The sequence below is a fragment of the Tursiops truncatus genome, chromosome 10, assembly GCF_011762595.2.
Source record: "Tursiops truncatus isolate mTurTru1 chromosome 10, mTurTru1.mat.Y, whole genome shotgun sequence".
In the NCBI taxonomy this organism is placed as follows: domain Eukaryota; kingdom Metazoa; phylum Chordata; class Mammalia; order Artiodactyla; family Delphinidae; genus Tursiops; species Tursiops truncatus.
In genome coordinates, this window is record NC_047043.1 from 61,180,604 (window position 1) to 61,193,752 (window position 13,149).

A 13,149-nucleotide genomic window follows, 5' to 3' on the forward strand; every position below is an offset into this window, starting at 1 on the left:
GTTGTTATTATAAACATGTATTACTTTTGCAGATAAAAAAAGATATTTTAAAAATACAAATACCTCTTTCTAGTATAGTTCTTTAGAGTAGTGCTTCTCAAACTTTACTGTGCAAACCATTTAGGAATCTTGTTAAAAATGCAGATTCTGGTTCCATAGGATGGGGGCGGGGAAGGCAGGGCTGTGAGATTTTGCGTTTTCAGCAAGCTCCCTGGTGATTCCGGTCTACTGGCCCACGAACCACACTTTGGATTTACAGAGTACAAAGCGCTGTCATGTGTATAACATTTTTTGTTCCTTGTTACAACCCTGGCAAACAGATTTACTAATTCACTTATTCAACCATTAGGTTCTACAACATACATATACTGGACATACAGATATGGTCTAATGGGGTGGAAAACCAACCAACCACCAAAAAACCCACATGTAAACAGGTAAACAAATATAAATAGTGATCAGAACTGATCAGGAAATAAAGAGGGTGCCGAAAAAGAAGGGCTCTAGGAGGAGGTGATTTTGGCTGTGACAGTAAGGATGAGCCCCGGAGAAGTTCAAGGGCCAGCTCTCGGTAGACACCAGGAAGCTCCTGCAGCTAGCAGGCAGGGAAGGAAGACCCCCAAATCCGGACGGGGGAGGGGGTGGAAGCAGGGCCCTCCAGGACAGGAAGGCCGTGGTACTGGGCCGATTTCAATCCAAATGCGGGGTAAGCATTGAGGGTTTAAGCAGGGAAGTGACTGGTCTGGTATTTGCCTTGGGATCACGCTGGCTGCTGTTCAGGAAATGAAACCTCTCCAGGGTCTCCTCGGAGGTGGTGCAGGGAGTGCTGGGCCATGCGAGGGCGCCCAGGAGTCAGGCCCGGCGCCCTCAGAGTCGCGTGGATCTATTCGGGGGGGTCAGGAGTCCCCTCGTGAATAACGAGCCACCAGGGCACGTGTTTTTATTGCCGCACAGAGGACTTCAAATAAGCGCGCTCCGGGCAACAACATGACTTTTGACCCTTTCAGAGGACTTGGGCTCGCATCCGCGCTTTGCTGGTCACGATGGCATCTTGGACACTTCCCCCTCGGTGCCTCAGTCTCTCTACCTGTCTAGGAGGACTTGGGCCAGCCCACGGGTGACACCCTGGGTCGCCAATCCTGCATCCCCGTGTAGGGGGGAGGGTACGGATGGGGCAGAGGCGGCACAAGGGGCTGGCTTCCCACCCGGGAAACTGAGGCACGGTGGGGAGAGGAGCGCGCGCCCTCCAGACTCCCGCAAACTCCAAGCGGCCCGTCTCGTCTCCACGCAAGCTGTCCAGGCCGCCTGCCAGCCATCTCCACGGAGTGGCCCCCGCCCAGCCCTGCCCGAAGACCGGAGCTGGGCCAGGCTTCTCAGGGGGCGGCAGTGGCGGCGGGGAACTCGGCGCCATCACCGGGCTCGAGCGCTGGAAGAGACGCGCGGGACACACCTCCAGCTTCCCCAGACCGGTCGGGCGCGGGCCTGCCCAGGGGCGCCAGCCTCTGCGCGCGCCGACCCCGCCCCTCGCCGGCGCCCCCGCCCCTCGGCCTCCTCCTCCGCCTCCGCCTCTTCGCAGGCCCGCGACGTGCCCGGCCGGCGACCGAGCTGCAGGGACGGCGTCCGGCGCGCTCACTTCCGCGTCCCGCCGCCCTCCGGTCCGCGCGCGCCCAGCCACCGCCGCCATCGGACAATAGGCCGCCCGCCCGGCTGCCGTGAACTTCCTGCCGGGGCCCGGCCGGCCCCTGTGCCCCGGACCCTGATCCCTCTCCGCGCCGGCCAGGATCGCAGCTCCGCGCCACCAGGGGAAGCAGCGGAGGACCGAGCGCCCGGGACGTTCCAGCGCCTCCCGCCGCCGCGCCTTTGCTCCGGCCCGGCGGGTAGGCGGCCTCTGCGCTCTTCGCTCTGGGCGACTTAACCCCGTCCAGCGGCTGCTGCCTTGTTGTGGGTTTCCGAGTTTGGTTGCTTAAGGAGGATGTGATTTTCCTCCCCCCCCCCCCCTTATTTCTTTTTCCTTTTATGATTTGAAACAGAGAAAAGAACTCACAGCCAGCTCGTACAGCGAAGTGCCACCAGCTACCCCCACGTGGACACCTCCGAGAGGAAAGGGAATTGGAAGCAAACTTGGTCCAAGTGACTTTGAGGCCTTACCCTCGGCTGGACTCTAAGGCCTGGGGTCATGACTCTCATGCTGGGCAGGTGCAAGGCTTTACCTGTCCTGGGCTGGACGTGAGTCTCTGCCCTTCGCCAGCACCTCCACCGGCCCACCTCCACACACTCAATACCCAGCGTCTAGGCTAGGCCCGGACACTTGTCAGCAACATGGATAAGTATGACGACCTGGGCCTGGAGGCCAGTAAATTCATTGAGGACCTGAACATGTATGAGGCCTCCAAGGATGGACTCTTCCGAGTGGACAAGGGTGCAAGCAACAACCCGGAGTTTGAGGAAACACGCAGGGTGTTTGCCACCAAGATGGCCAAAATCCACCTGCACCAGCCGCACCAGCTCCTGCAGGAGGAGACCCTGCCCAGGGGCGGCCGAGGTCCTGTGAACGGTGGGGGCCGCCTGGGCCCACAGGCCCACCGGGAAGCTGATGGGGGCAGCAAGGTGACGGGGGATGGCGCTGCGAAGCCTCCTCTCGCTGCCTCGACAGTGGCCCCTGGGACAGCCACAACCATAGCAGCTGGGCAGCCCTTGTCCCCACCCCAGGAACAGAGGGCCAAGCTGTGTGTCCGTGGCGCAAGGCAAGGCAGCCAGGACTGTGGATCCAAGGAGAGCGTGGCGAGTTCTGAGATGTCTGCTTTCCATCGGCTGGGCCCCTGTGAGGATCCTTCCTGCCTCACCCACGGAGACTATTATGACAACCTCTTTTTGGCAAGCCCCAACTGGGGCGATGAACCAGCAGTGTCCCCCAGCATCAGGCTGGGTGTAGGAAGTGGGTGGTCTGGCACGCCAGGGAGTGGCCCGCCACTGTCCACACCCTCCAGGGTCCATCACCTATACCAGCAGCAGCTTTCCCCGAGCTCCAGCAGGTCATTGCAGAGCAGCCAGGATGGTGCTGTTGGTGGCCACAGCAGTGAGAAGCCAGCTGCTCTTTGGACCACCGCCTCCTCCCAGCGAGTGAGCCCTGGCCTCCCTTCCCCAGGCCCAGAGAACGGGGCCCTACCGAGACCTGCTCAGCCCAGGACCCCTTCTTTCTCAGCGCCCCTGGCCCTGAACCGCTCCAGTCAGGGACCTCTTCCAAGAACAAACTCGGGGGTAGGGAGTGAGGTTTCAGGCATGATGCCCAAACCCACTGTGGACCCTCAACCCTGGTTCCAGGATGGCCCCAAATCTTACCTTTCTAGCTCTGCCCCTTCATCCTCGCCAGCCAGCATGGACAATATGCAGCTGGGTGCAGTCCCTGGGCCGGGTCCCAAGCCTGGCTGTACAGACCCTGGCGTTGGTCCCAAGCTCAGCCTTGTCCATCCAGTGATGTCTACCTTGCCTGAGTTATCTTGTAAAGAAAGTCCCTCTGGCTGGTCCTCTGATGGCAGCCTGGGGCCTGTGCTCCCAGAGAGCCCCGGTTCCCCCAGGGTGAGGCTGCCTTGCCAGACCCTCCTCCCGGGCCCTGAGCTTGGACCCACGGCTGCCGAATTGAAGTTGGAAGCCCTCACCCAACGTCTGGAGCGTGAGATGGATGCTCACCCGAAGGCCGATTACTTTGGTGAGTGAGAGACTGGTGTGATTGCCCATAGTGGGTGATGGGGCCCCTGCATTGGGGCATTTGGGGGAAGTGCCCCCCACCAGGGATGCTGTAGCTCTCCTTGAGTGGCCTGCCTTTGTGTGTGTGTTCCTCTTTCAGCTGCTTCTTCTGAAACTTGAAAAGAAACTTGAAAGTATCCCTAGGCAGAAAGCGGATCTTGCAGCTGGGTGTTACCCATGTGCGAAGGGCAGCATTACTCATGACTGCTCCCCCAAAAGGGAAATGCTGTGATTTTGGATTTCAAAGGTTTTGGGGGTGACTTAGAGCCTCTCTCAGTGACCGGCTCAGGCAGGACTTGAATGGGCTTCTCAGGTCCAGGTACCCCGTGAGTGTTCCATCTGTAGCTGGCTGGGCCAGGTGGCTCTGACTGTTTGAGGACCAGTGGTCGGGCAGGGGCTCTCGGTGGCTCCCTGTGTGTGCGCGTGTCTGCCTGCAGGTTCTGTGTTCAATTGAGGGAGGTGAAACACTGACGTGGAAGGCTTTGTTCTAGAGCAGTAGTTCACAAAGTGTAGTTTGGACCCTTAGCCTGGGAACTAGTTAGAAATGCAGATTCTTAGGCTGCACCCCAGACCTACGGCATCAGAAACTGTGGGGTGGGACCCAGCAATCAGCATTTTCACAAGCCAGCCCAGGATCCTGCCGTTCTGGGAAATTTGAGACCTGTACATTAGGCAACTTCTAACTTCAAACTCAGGAACAGCACCCCTCCCCGCCCCGCCCCCGCTTCCAGCTGGCAGCCAGGTTACACCCACAGTCGTGGCTCCCAAGAGGATAGAAGATGCTTCTTGCTGGTTTCACTCCAACTTGCAAGTTTTGTTTTCTTCTCTTTTAAAGCCACAAACTCTTGGAGACTGCTAGCTTCAGCTTTTTTCTCCTCACAGGGCTTGGAGGCAGCAGAAAAGCAGTGATCTGCTTCTGTTGAGTAATGATGTAGCCGTCTCATAGGAGAGCTAACTAGAAAGACAGCCTACTTTTAGAAGAGTCTGAGGGTTGCTTTTATTTTATTTTTTCACTTTTGAACTCTGCACAACTGAGGTCACGATTTCCCCCCATGAGGCCTGTGAACCGTGGGAAGCTGAGTGCTGCTGGGGTGGCAGCTCTGTCAGGCAGGGTCCGGGAAGACCCTGGACAGGGAGGGTGACCGGCTTGCTCCTTTCCGTCTACCTCATTCTGCGTCAGTGAGTGATTCTGTCCCAAGGTGCTTGGAGGGGTGGGGTCCGAGGCACTCAAGCTAGCACTGTGTTCTCGCTTCTCATGAGAACCTCGCGGGAACAGCTCTTACACCACCCTGGGCAGTCAGAGGTTGGGGGGACTGTTTACTGGCTTATGTTTTAGGGTACCCTCTTACTGTGAACTGTTTACTGGTTTATGTTTTAGAGCACGTAGCACCCTCTTACTGTGAACCATCTCTTCTCCTTTGCAAATCCCCCACTTTGGGAATAATACTTGGCTGGAAAAACTGTGGGTTTTTTAGTTCAAACTGTTGTTGAATTGTTTTCTTCCAGTTTTATTGAGATATAATTGACACAGCATTGTATTAGTTTAAGGTGTACAGCATAATGATTTGATTTACATGCATGATGAAGTGATCATCACAGTAAGGTTAGTGGACATCCATCATCTCATGTAGGTACAAATTAAAGAAATAGGAAAAAATACTTTTTCCTTGTGATGAGAACTCAGGAGTTACTCTCTTAACTTTCATATAGAACACACAGCAGAGTTAATTATATTTATCATGTTATACATTACACCCCTAGTACTTATATACCTTATAACTGGAAGTTTATACCTTTGACTGCCTTTGTTCAATTCCCCCTCTCCCGCTCCACCCCCCTCCCACCTCTGGGAGCCACAAATCTTATCTCTTTTTCTATGAGTTTGTTTTTGAAGTATAATTGACCTCCAACGCTATGTTAGTTCCTATTACACAACACAGTGATTCGGTATTTCTATACATTTCGAACTGATCGCTGCGATCAGCCTAGTTACGATATGTCACCTTACAAAGATACTATGTAGTTAGTGACTATATTCCCCACACTGTACATTTCATACCCATGACTCATTTGTTTTGCAACTGGAAGTGTGTACCTCTTTCCCTCACCTATTTCTTTCCTTCCCTACCCCTGTCCCCTCAGGCAACCACCTGTTTGGATCTATAACTCTGTTTATGTTTTGTTGTGTTTGTTCATTTGTGTTGTTGTTTTGATTCCACATACACATGAAATACAGTATTTATCTTGAATTTTGAATTCAAGCTCATTAAACAACAAAACAGCAGTTTTATTTTTTCAGGGAGGCAAGTTTATACACTGCCTCAGAGCAGAGATACTGGCTAACACTAGCCATTCATTCAGCCCATGTTTATTGAGTGCCTACTTTGGGCCATGGGGTACATAATGAATGGGACGGACAGAAACCCCTGCTTCCCCAGACCAGACAGTGCAGTAGAGGGAGACAGGAGATGAACCAAATAAATAAGCAAGTATGAGGGAGAGAAATAGGAAGAGGAGAGGTTGGAGCCTCCGGGCAGGGAGTGGCAGGGAGGTTTCTGGTTTTAACTCAGGTGATCAGGGAAGATCCCATCGAGAAGGTGGCATTGGAGCTAGGCTTGAAGGAGGCAAGGGGGTAAACCCTGAGTCTGAGTCTGCCCAGGGAAAGGGCTTTCCCAGCGGGGCAGACAGCAAGAGCAGAGGCCCCGGGACCTGGGCTGTGCCAGGCAATGCGCTAGACACTGTTTAACTTACTCATGTAACCTTAGGAAGCCCATTTCACCGACCTGGAAACTGAAGCTCAGAGAGGTTAGATTATTGATCCCAGGTCTCACAGGGGGGACTGGGTGTAGCTGGGGTCTGAGGCCCACAGTTGGGGCTCCCTGCCCATTTTTGTAACCAGCATTGCCCAGCTGCCTCCCAAGCACAGATGTGAAAGTCTGCTTTATTTATCTATTTATTTTTATGGTTGTTTTTTCCTTACTTGAGGTAAACTTCCTATAACATAAAATTAATCATTTTAATTAATTTGGAATTAATTTAAAAAGTAATGAGTGGCATTTAGCGCGTTCGCCGTGTTGTGCAAACACCACCTCTATCTAGTTGCAAAACATTTTTATCACCCCCGGAGGAAACCCACCCCATAAATCAGTTGCTCCCTAATCCCCCAACTCTCCCAGCCCCCAGCAACCACCAGTGTACATTCTCTCTCTCTGGCTTTACTTATTCTGGATATTTGATATAGAGGGAATCATATTGAAGTTATTTTTTGACTAAGCATTACATTCACGTGTAGAAAATTCAAAAGACGCAAAAACACATAGCGTGAAAAATGAGTCTCTTTCTCACCCCGGTTTCTAGCCGAGCATCCTGGTGTGATGAGTGTATATGTGTGTATCTCCCTGTGGGCCTGCTGGCCACCTGCGTGTGATGAGTGTCTGTGTGTGTGTATCTCCCTGTGGCCTGCTGTCCACCTGGTGTGATGAGCATATGTGTGTGTGTATCTCCCTGTGGCCTGCTGGCCACCTGCGTGTGATGAGCGTATGTGTGTGTGTATCTCCCTGGTATGTGTGTGTATCTCCCTGTGGCCCGCTGGCCGCCTGCTCTTTCCCTCTGAACAGTGCGCCTTGGCAGTTGTTCTGCATCAGCGCGCGTTGAGTTGGCTCAGTGTCACCCTCTGTGGCCGTGCCCCGGGTCACGTAAGCAGCCTCGTGGTGGACCTCAGAAGGGCCAACTGCAAGGTGAAAGCCTAGCTTTGTGACAGACTCCCGGGGGCGGGGCGGGGGGTAGGTTGCAGGGCTGGGGGCTTTGTGGCCTTTAACTGTTGCCTAGTTGCCCTCCGCAGAGGTCATGCCAGGGACCCCACTGCCCATCGTATAGGAGAGGGCCTGCCCCCACCTGCTTTGGCAGCTGGGCTCCCAGCCACTCTAACGGGACTGGCCACGTGGCCAAGGAGGACGTCTCTCCTCTGAGCACCCGGCCGTCAGCATGTGGCCCAGCCCTGCTGTGGGGCCTTGGACAAACTGTCCCTTTGAGGCCTCCCCACTCATCCACAGTACGAGGCTCTTGGCTGGTTGAGGGGCTCACATCGGCAGATGTCTTTCCCTTCGCTAGATCTGGTGTTATTTGAAAGATTTAGTCTGTCCAACACGCTACATTTATTACATAAGGATGAAATTTTATTTCTAAGTAGAAGAATATCTATTGATACGGGGCTCTTGGCAGAGAGAATCAGGGTAATGTTAACAGTCATCATCGAAGTCGATGTAATCCTAGCCAGAAGCAAAGCAAAGTTGCTATTTGGGTTGTTACCTGGACCCCTTCCTGGGCATTCGACCTGTGGGAAGAGCTTGTGAATCCCTGCTACCACCCTGGAGGACACTTGGCTTTGAAGACACCTCAGTGTCCAGTTATTGATTAGCTTATCACCGAGGACTCTTCTGGCACTTTCCAAGGCCAGGTCTCTGTGGCTTCGGGACAGTTTGGCCCCAGGGAGGCACTTCTTCCCCCTCTTTCTCTCCCATGTTCCTCTGTGGCCTCTTTGTGTCTTCCAGTCCTTGAGGAAAGAGTTAAGAACAAACTCTTGATGCTCCTTAGAGAACACTGTTGGGTCTCCAGCTCCCTGGGCCTTGCGCTCAGAAGATGCCCCCCACCCCACCGTGTGGTTGTTTTCACACCACTGTGTTCCCTGCAGAGGAAGTGAAGAGGCCCTCGTGCCGTTTGTTTACTCTCACCCGTCTTTTCTTCCATGGTAGCCATCTGTCCTCCTCACACTGGTCATCTCCTCCCTTTCTAAGGAAAAAGGACACAAATAAACCACCTGCCACAGGCTGGGTTTCCCGGGAAGCTGACTCTGAGACAGAGTCTAGCGTGCAGGGGGCTGACTAAGGGTGCTCTTGGGACCCTAACTGTGGAGTGAGGAGGAGGAAGCAGGAGTGGGCAGGGAGGACCCCAGCTGCCGTGCGGGCCTGACAAGCCTGGGTCGACCCCAAGGGGGCTCGGGAGCTGGAAAAGCCCTCAGGGCCGCCCCGCGTTCCGCCCCGGCGTGGAGGTGACCGGGCAAGGCGGCTCTGAGTCGCTGACAGGTGAGGCTCCCTCCTGCCCCCCCAGCGGCTGGGCCAAGACTCCTTCAGCGAAGGGATCTGGGTGTCCACCACATCCTCAGTCCCGGGCAGAGAAGACCCCATTCCTGGTGACCTTGGCCATGATTTTAACCATAGTGACATCTGTTGAGCGCCTGTATGTAACCTTCACAGGCAGACTCTGTTATTCTCTGTTTACAGTTGAGAAGCCAAGCCCGTGACATGCTCAGGACCACACAGGTGTCCGCAGTGGTGCTGCCACGCCAGGTGGGGCTCTGACCGCTCGCACGGGAGAACTAGGTGGTCTTTCGGGGCTGAATTGGATGTTCTCCGTTTGCCCCTCCAGATCACTCTCCGCCCAGCTGCTGTGGGGGCATCAGTGGCCTCCCTGCCCTTTCCAGGCCTTCTTCCCCATGGTCAGGACTCTGGACCTGCAGCCCCCGGCTCCTTCCCTCCCTGCTGCGTGTGGGTCTGGGGGACCAGGCACTGCTAGTGCCGCCCACGAGAGCCACACTCTGAGGCACCAGCGGGGTGGCGAGGCAAGAGGAAGCTGGTTTCAGGGTCTCTGTCACCCAGCAGGTGGACGGACGGGCCCTTCTCCACCTACATGGAGAGAGAAGCACCTGGCTCTGTCTTTAGTTTTCCTGTCTTGGGTGGACATTCCTGCTGCAGTATTTGAACTCAGAAAACTGCAACGGCAGGCCTGCCTTAGCCTGAGAGCCTGAGAACAAGCGTGACTCCTTCTGGGGATGGTCCTGCCCTGCCAGGGACCAGGGAGCCTGTCACACTTGATTTCATTTTACTAGCAACGCAGGAGGTGAAATAAGCAGTCCAGACAAGGAACCCGTGAATGTCCCATCTGCTCCCTCCCATTGGACAGTCTCTTCAGCATCGAGCTGCGTGTTGTCTTAATGACCTTTCAAGCACGTCTTATCTGACTTGATCAGCAACAGATGCTTGAAATATGGGGCTTAAGTCCAGCCTTGAATGCAGAATTGAGGGTGATTTTCAGAGCATTTGTCATGTAAAAGGAAACAACATGGGCCAATCCTGTAGAATAGGGGCCCCTCCAGAATTCAGGACAGGGGCCTGTGTGCACCCCAGAGGCCCTGCTTACCCCCCAGATATCAGGCATTGCAGTAAACCCAAACCAAGTGCTGAAGTAGCAGAAGTGGGCAGAAGATCATTAACTACCTGGCCCTGTCTGAGTAGCTGGCATGACCAAGTGTGGGAACTTCTGCACATTCCTTTTGGAGACATGGTGCCATAATTTGGACCTGCTGAATCCAGGCTTCTATAGCCATGGAAGTAAATTTCTGATCCTTTGGTAACTTCTGTAAATGACACTCAAGAATCCAATTCTGGGCTTCCCTGGTGGTGCAGTGGTTAAGAATCCGCCTGCCAATGCAGGGGACACGGATTTGAACCCTGGTCCGGGAAGATCCCACATGCCGCGGAGCAACTAAGCCCGTGTGCCACAACTACTGAGCCTGTGCTCTAGAGCCCACAAGCCACAACTACTGAAGCCCACGCGCCTAGAGCCCGTGCTCCACAACAAGAGAAGCTGCCGCAATGAGAAACCCACGCACCACAACGAAGAGTAGCCCCCGCTCACCACAACTAGAGAAAGCCTGCGTGCAGCAACGAAGACCCAATACAGCCAAAAATAAGTAAATAAAATAAATTTATTTTAAAAAAAAGAATACAATTCTGCCTGTCTAGTCTAGCCAGCGTGCACCCTGAGACATGGGGATTCCCAGCTGTTTAGAAATTGAGTAGCTTATGTGCATGTTTTTTTGTAGGCCAGGTAATCTTCCCCTCAAAACCAGGAAGGTATATATTTAAAATTTTTTTTTTTTTCTGTACGCGGGCCCCTCACTGTTGTGGCCTCTCCCGTTGCGGAGCACAGGCTCCGGACGCGCAGGCTCAGCGGCCATGGCTCGTGGGCCCAGCCGCTCCGCGGCATATGGGATCTTCCCGGACCGGGGCACGAACCCGTGTCCCCTGCATCGGCAGGCGGACTCTCAACCACTGCGCCACCAGGGAAGCCCTATATTTAAAATTTTTATTGATATATAGTATACATATATTGTAGATGCTCACAAAGTGAAGACACGCAGCACACAGATCAAAGCACAGAGCACGACTAGCACCCAAGAAGCCCCCTGCGTGTGCCCTCTTACAGTCACCACTACCCGCCAGGGAGAGTTGTGATTTCTGACTGCAGACATGAGGGTTTTTTAAAAAAATATTTATTTATTTATTTGGCTGGGTTGGGTCTTAGTTGTGGCACACGGGATCTTTCTCTTTTTCAGTTGTGCATGCTGGATCTTCAGTTGCGGCATGCATGCGGGATCTAGTTTCCTGACCAGGGATCGAACCCCGGGCCCCTGCATTGGGAGCACGGAGTCTTAACCACTGGACCACCAGGGAAGTCCCCAAACATGAGTTTCTGAGCAATCGTGTGGTTTGAAGTAACTTCTGAAACCTTGAGATAATTAAGAAACCTTTCATGGCAGGTTTTTGGATGGATGGAGAGCGCGTGGCTGATCTGAGCTGAGGCTGGGGCAGCAAGGAGTGGGTGCTGTCAGCAGGGCCATCCAGCTCACTCTGTACCGGTGGCTGCTCCCGTGTGGTCAGTGGTCAGGGCTCCAACACTGTTTTGGTCCTCTGTGTTCTCTGGAGGGATGGACTTTTCATCATATGCTTTAGCCCTGTCCCTACTGCCCGCTCTCCCCACAGGATTTCTCTTCTGAGATTTCGGGGTAGGGGGACGATCAGCAACCCCTACAGTTCATTCAGAGTGATTCATCTGTTCACTGGGTCCACATGTCGGCAAGGCACGCTTGTCCACTCCCCACTGTGCTCTTAGCACTGGGCTTGGGAGGACACTGGAGGGTCAGACTCAGCCCTTGCACTTGGAGTGACAGCCACTCTTCTGTCACCCCGGCCTCAGGCCTGCACTCGGGGTGTCCCCCCAACCCCACCGTGATCACCGGCTTCTGTCGCACTGGCCTTGTTGCCGGTCCCTGAGCTAATGGAGTTCTTCCCCACCACAGGGCCCTTGCCCTTGCTGTTCCCCAGCCCACGTCCTCTGACCAGCACGCTGCTGCCCCCCTGCCATCCCCCTCGGGGTGGCGGGTCTCCAGCTGTAGCCCTGGCCAGTCCTGACAGCTGTTTCCCACGGCAGCTGCCTCATCCCATCAGGCTGTCTTTCTGAGGTTCTCCCTCCTCGGAATGTTTCTGCTCTGTTCCTCTGTGACCAGGAAAAAATGTCTTGTTTTTTCCATCTAATTTTCCTGCTCTTTCCATTCATAATGCAGAACATCGAATTGACCTTTAGACATGACTATTCTTGCCAGAGGTTTCTTTTTTAAAAGTTATGTTTCTTTACATCTCTGGATCTCCCGCTCAGGAGAAGGAACTGTGGAAGAAATGCAGCAGGTGTTTGGGGGTGAAGCAACCAGGTGTTCTGGGCCCGAGCCTACCAACAGCCCCAGGTGTGATGTGGGGCTGCTTGCTCTTCCTCTGTGCTGAGCCAGGGCCACCTCTGAGGGCTCTTCCTAACCCAAAGTGCTCTGGCTGTGGGTACAATCGGATGCCTGATTTTAGCTGATCGAGTAACAAGGGACTGGGCAGCAGTATGGTCCACAGTGGCGAGAGCCCGGAAAGGTAGAGGGCCGAATGGCCTAGCATCTCATCTCCCTTCCAGGCCTCTACAGAATTAAGAAACAACTTTTTTGTTTGTTTAGTTACAGTTACATTTTCAGTTGTAAGCGGTAGTCATTTTTACTGTAGGTATTCTGGAAAATACATACAGTTAAAACAAGAACCATGGATCACTGACATGCCTGCCACCCTTAGAATAATCAGTGTTAAGATTTTCTGCAGAAAGTTTCCAGTCCCAAGTAGTGGCCGGAGCCCGCGGTGATGCAGGCTGCATGGTGTGCTGTGGTTCATGGCTCTTCGGCCAGATGTAGAAGCGTTTACTGAGCTAGAAGCCAGTTTGCTCTGCGGTGTGTCTGATGAAAGTGAGATTAGGAAGGACTGAAGATTTCCTGTAGGAAACAACCACACATGGGGAGCCACTGATATTACGGGGGTCACCCACCCTAGAGCCCTTTTCTTAAAAAATAAATTTATTTTATTTACTTATTTATTTATTTTTGGATGCATTGCGTCTTCGTAGCTGTGCGCGGGCTTTCTCTAGTTGCAGCGAGCAGGGGCTACTCTTCGTTGCGGCGCGTGGGCTTCTCATTGCGGTGGCTTCTTTTGTTGTGGAGCACGGGCTCTAGGCACGTGGGCTTCAGTAGTTGTGGCATGAGGG

The 13,149-nt window shown here is 53.8% G+C and overlaps 1 protein-coding gene across 3 annotated transcripts in view; it reads left to right on the forward strand.

Annotated features, from left to right (window-relative positions):
* LIMD1 (LIM domain containing 1) overlaps positions 1-13,149 on the forward strand; it is a 91,881-nt gene that overhangs the window by 19,819 nt on the left and 58,913 nt on the right. The window contains exon 1 of one of the 3 annotated variants that reach the window (XM_019946736.3): positions 1,650-3,706. The exons of 1 other annotated variant lie outside the window; for it this stretch is intronic. In XM_019946736.3, the coding sequence (XP_019802295.1) occupies positions 2,320-3,706 (1,387 nt within the window). In that variant the 5' untranslated portion in view covers positions 1,650-2,319. Of the gene's footprint in view, positions 1-1,649; positions 3,707-13,149 lie in introns of those variants that run through there. One more of the 3 variants, XM_019946734.3, reaches the window with a different exon arrangement.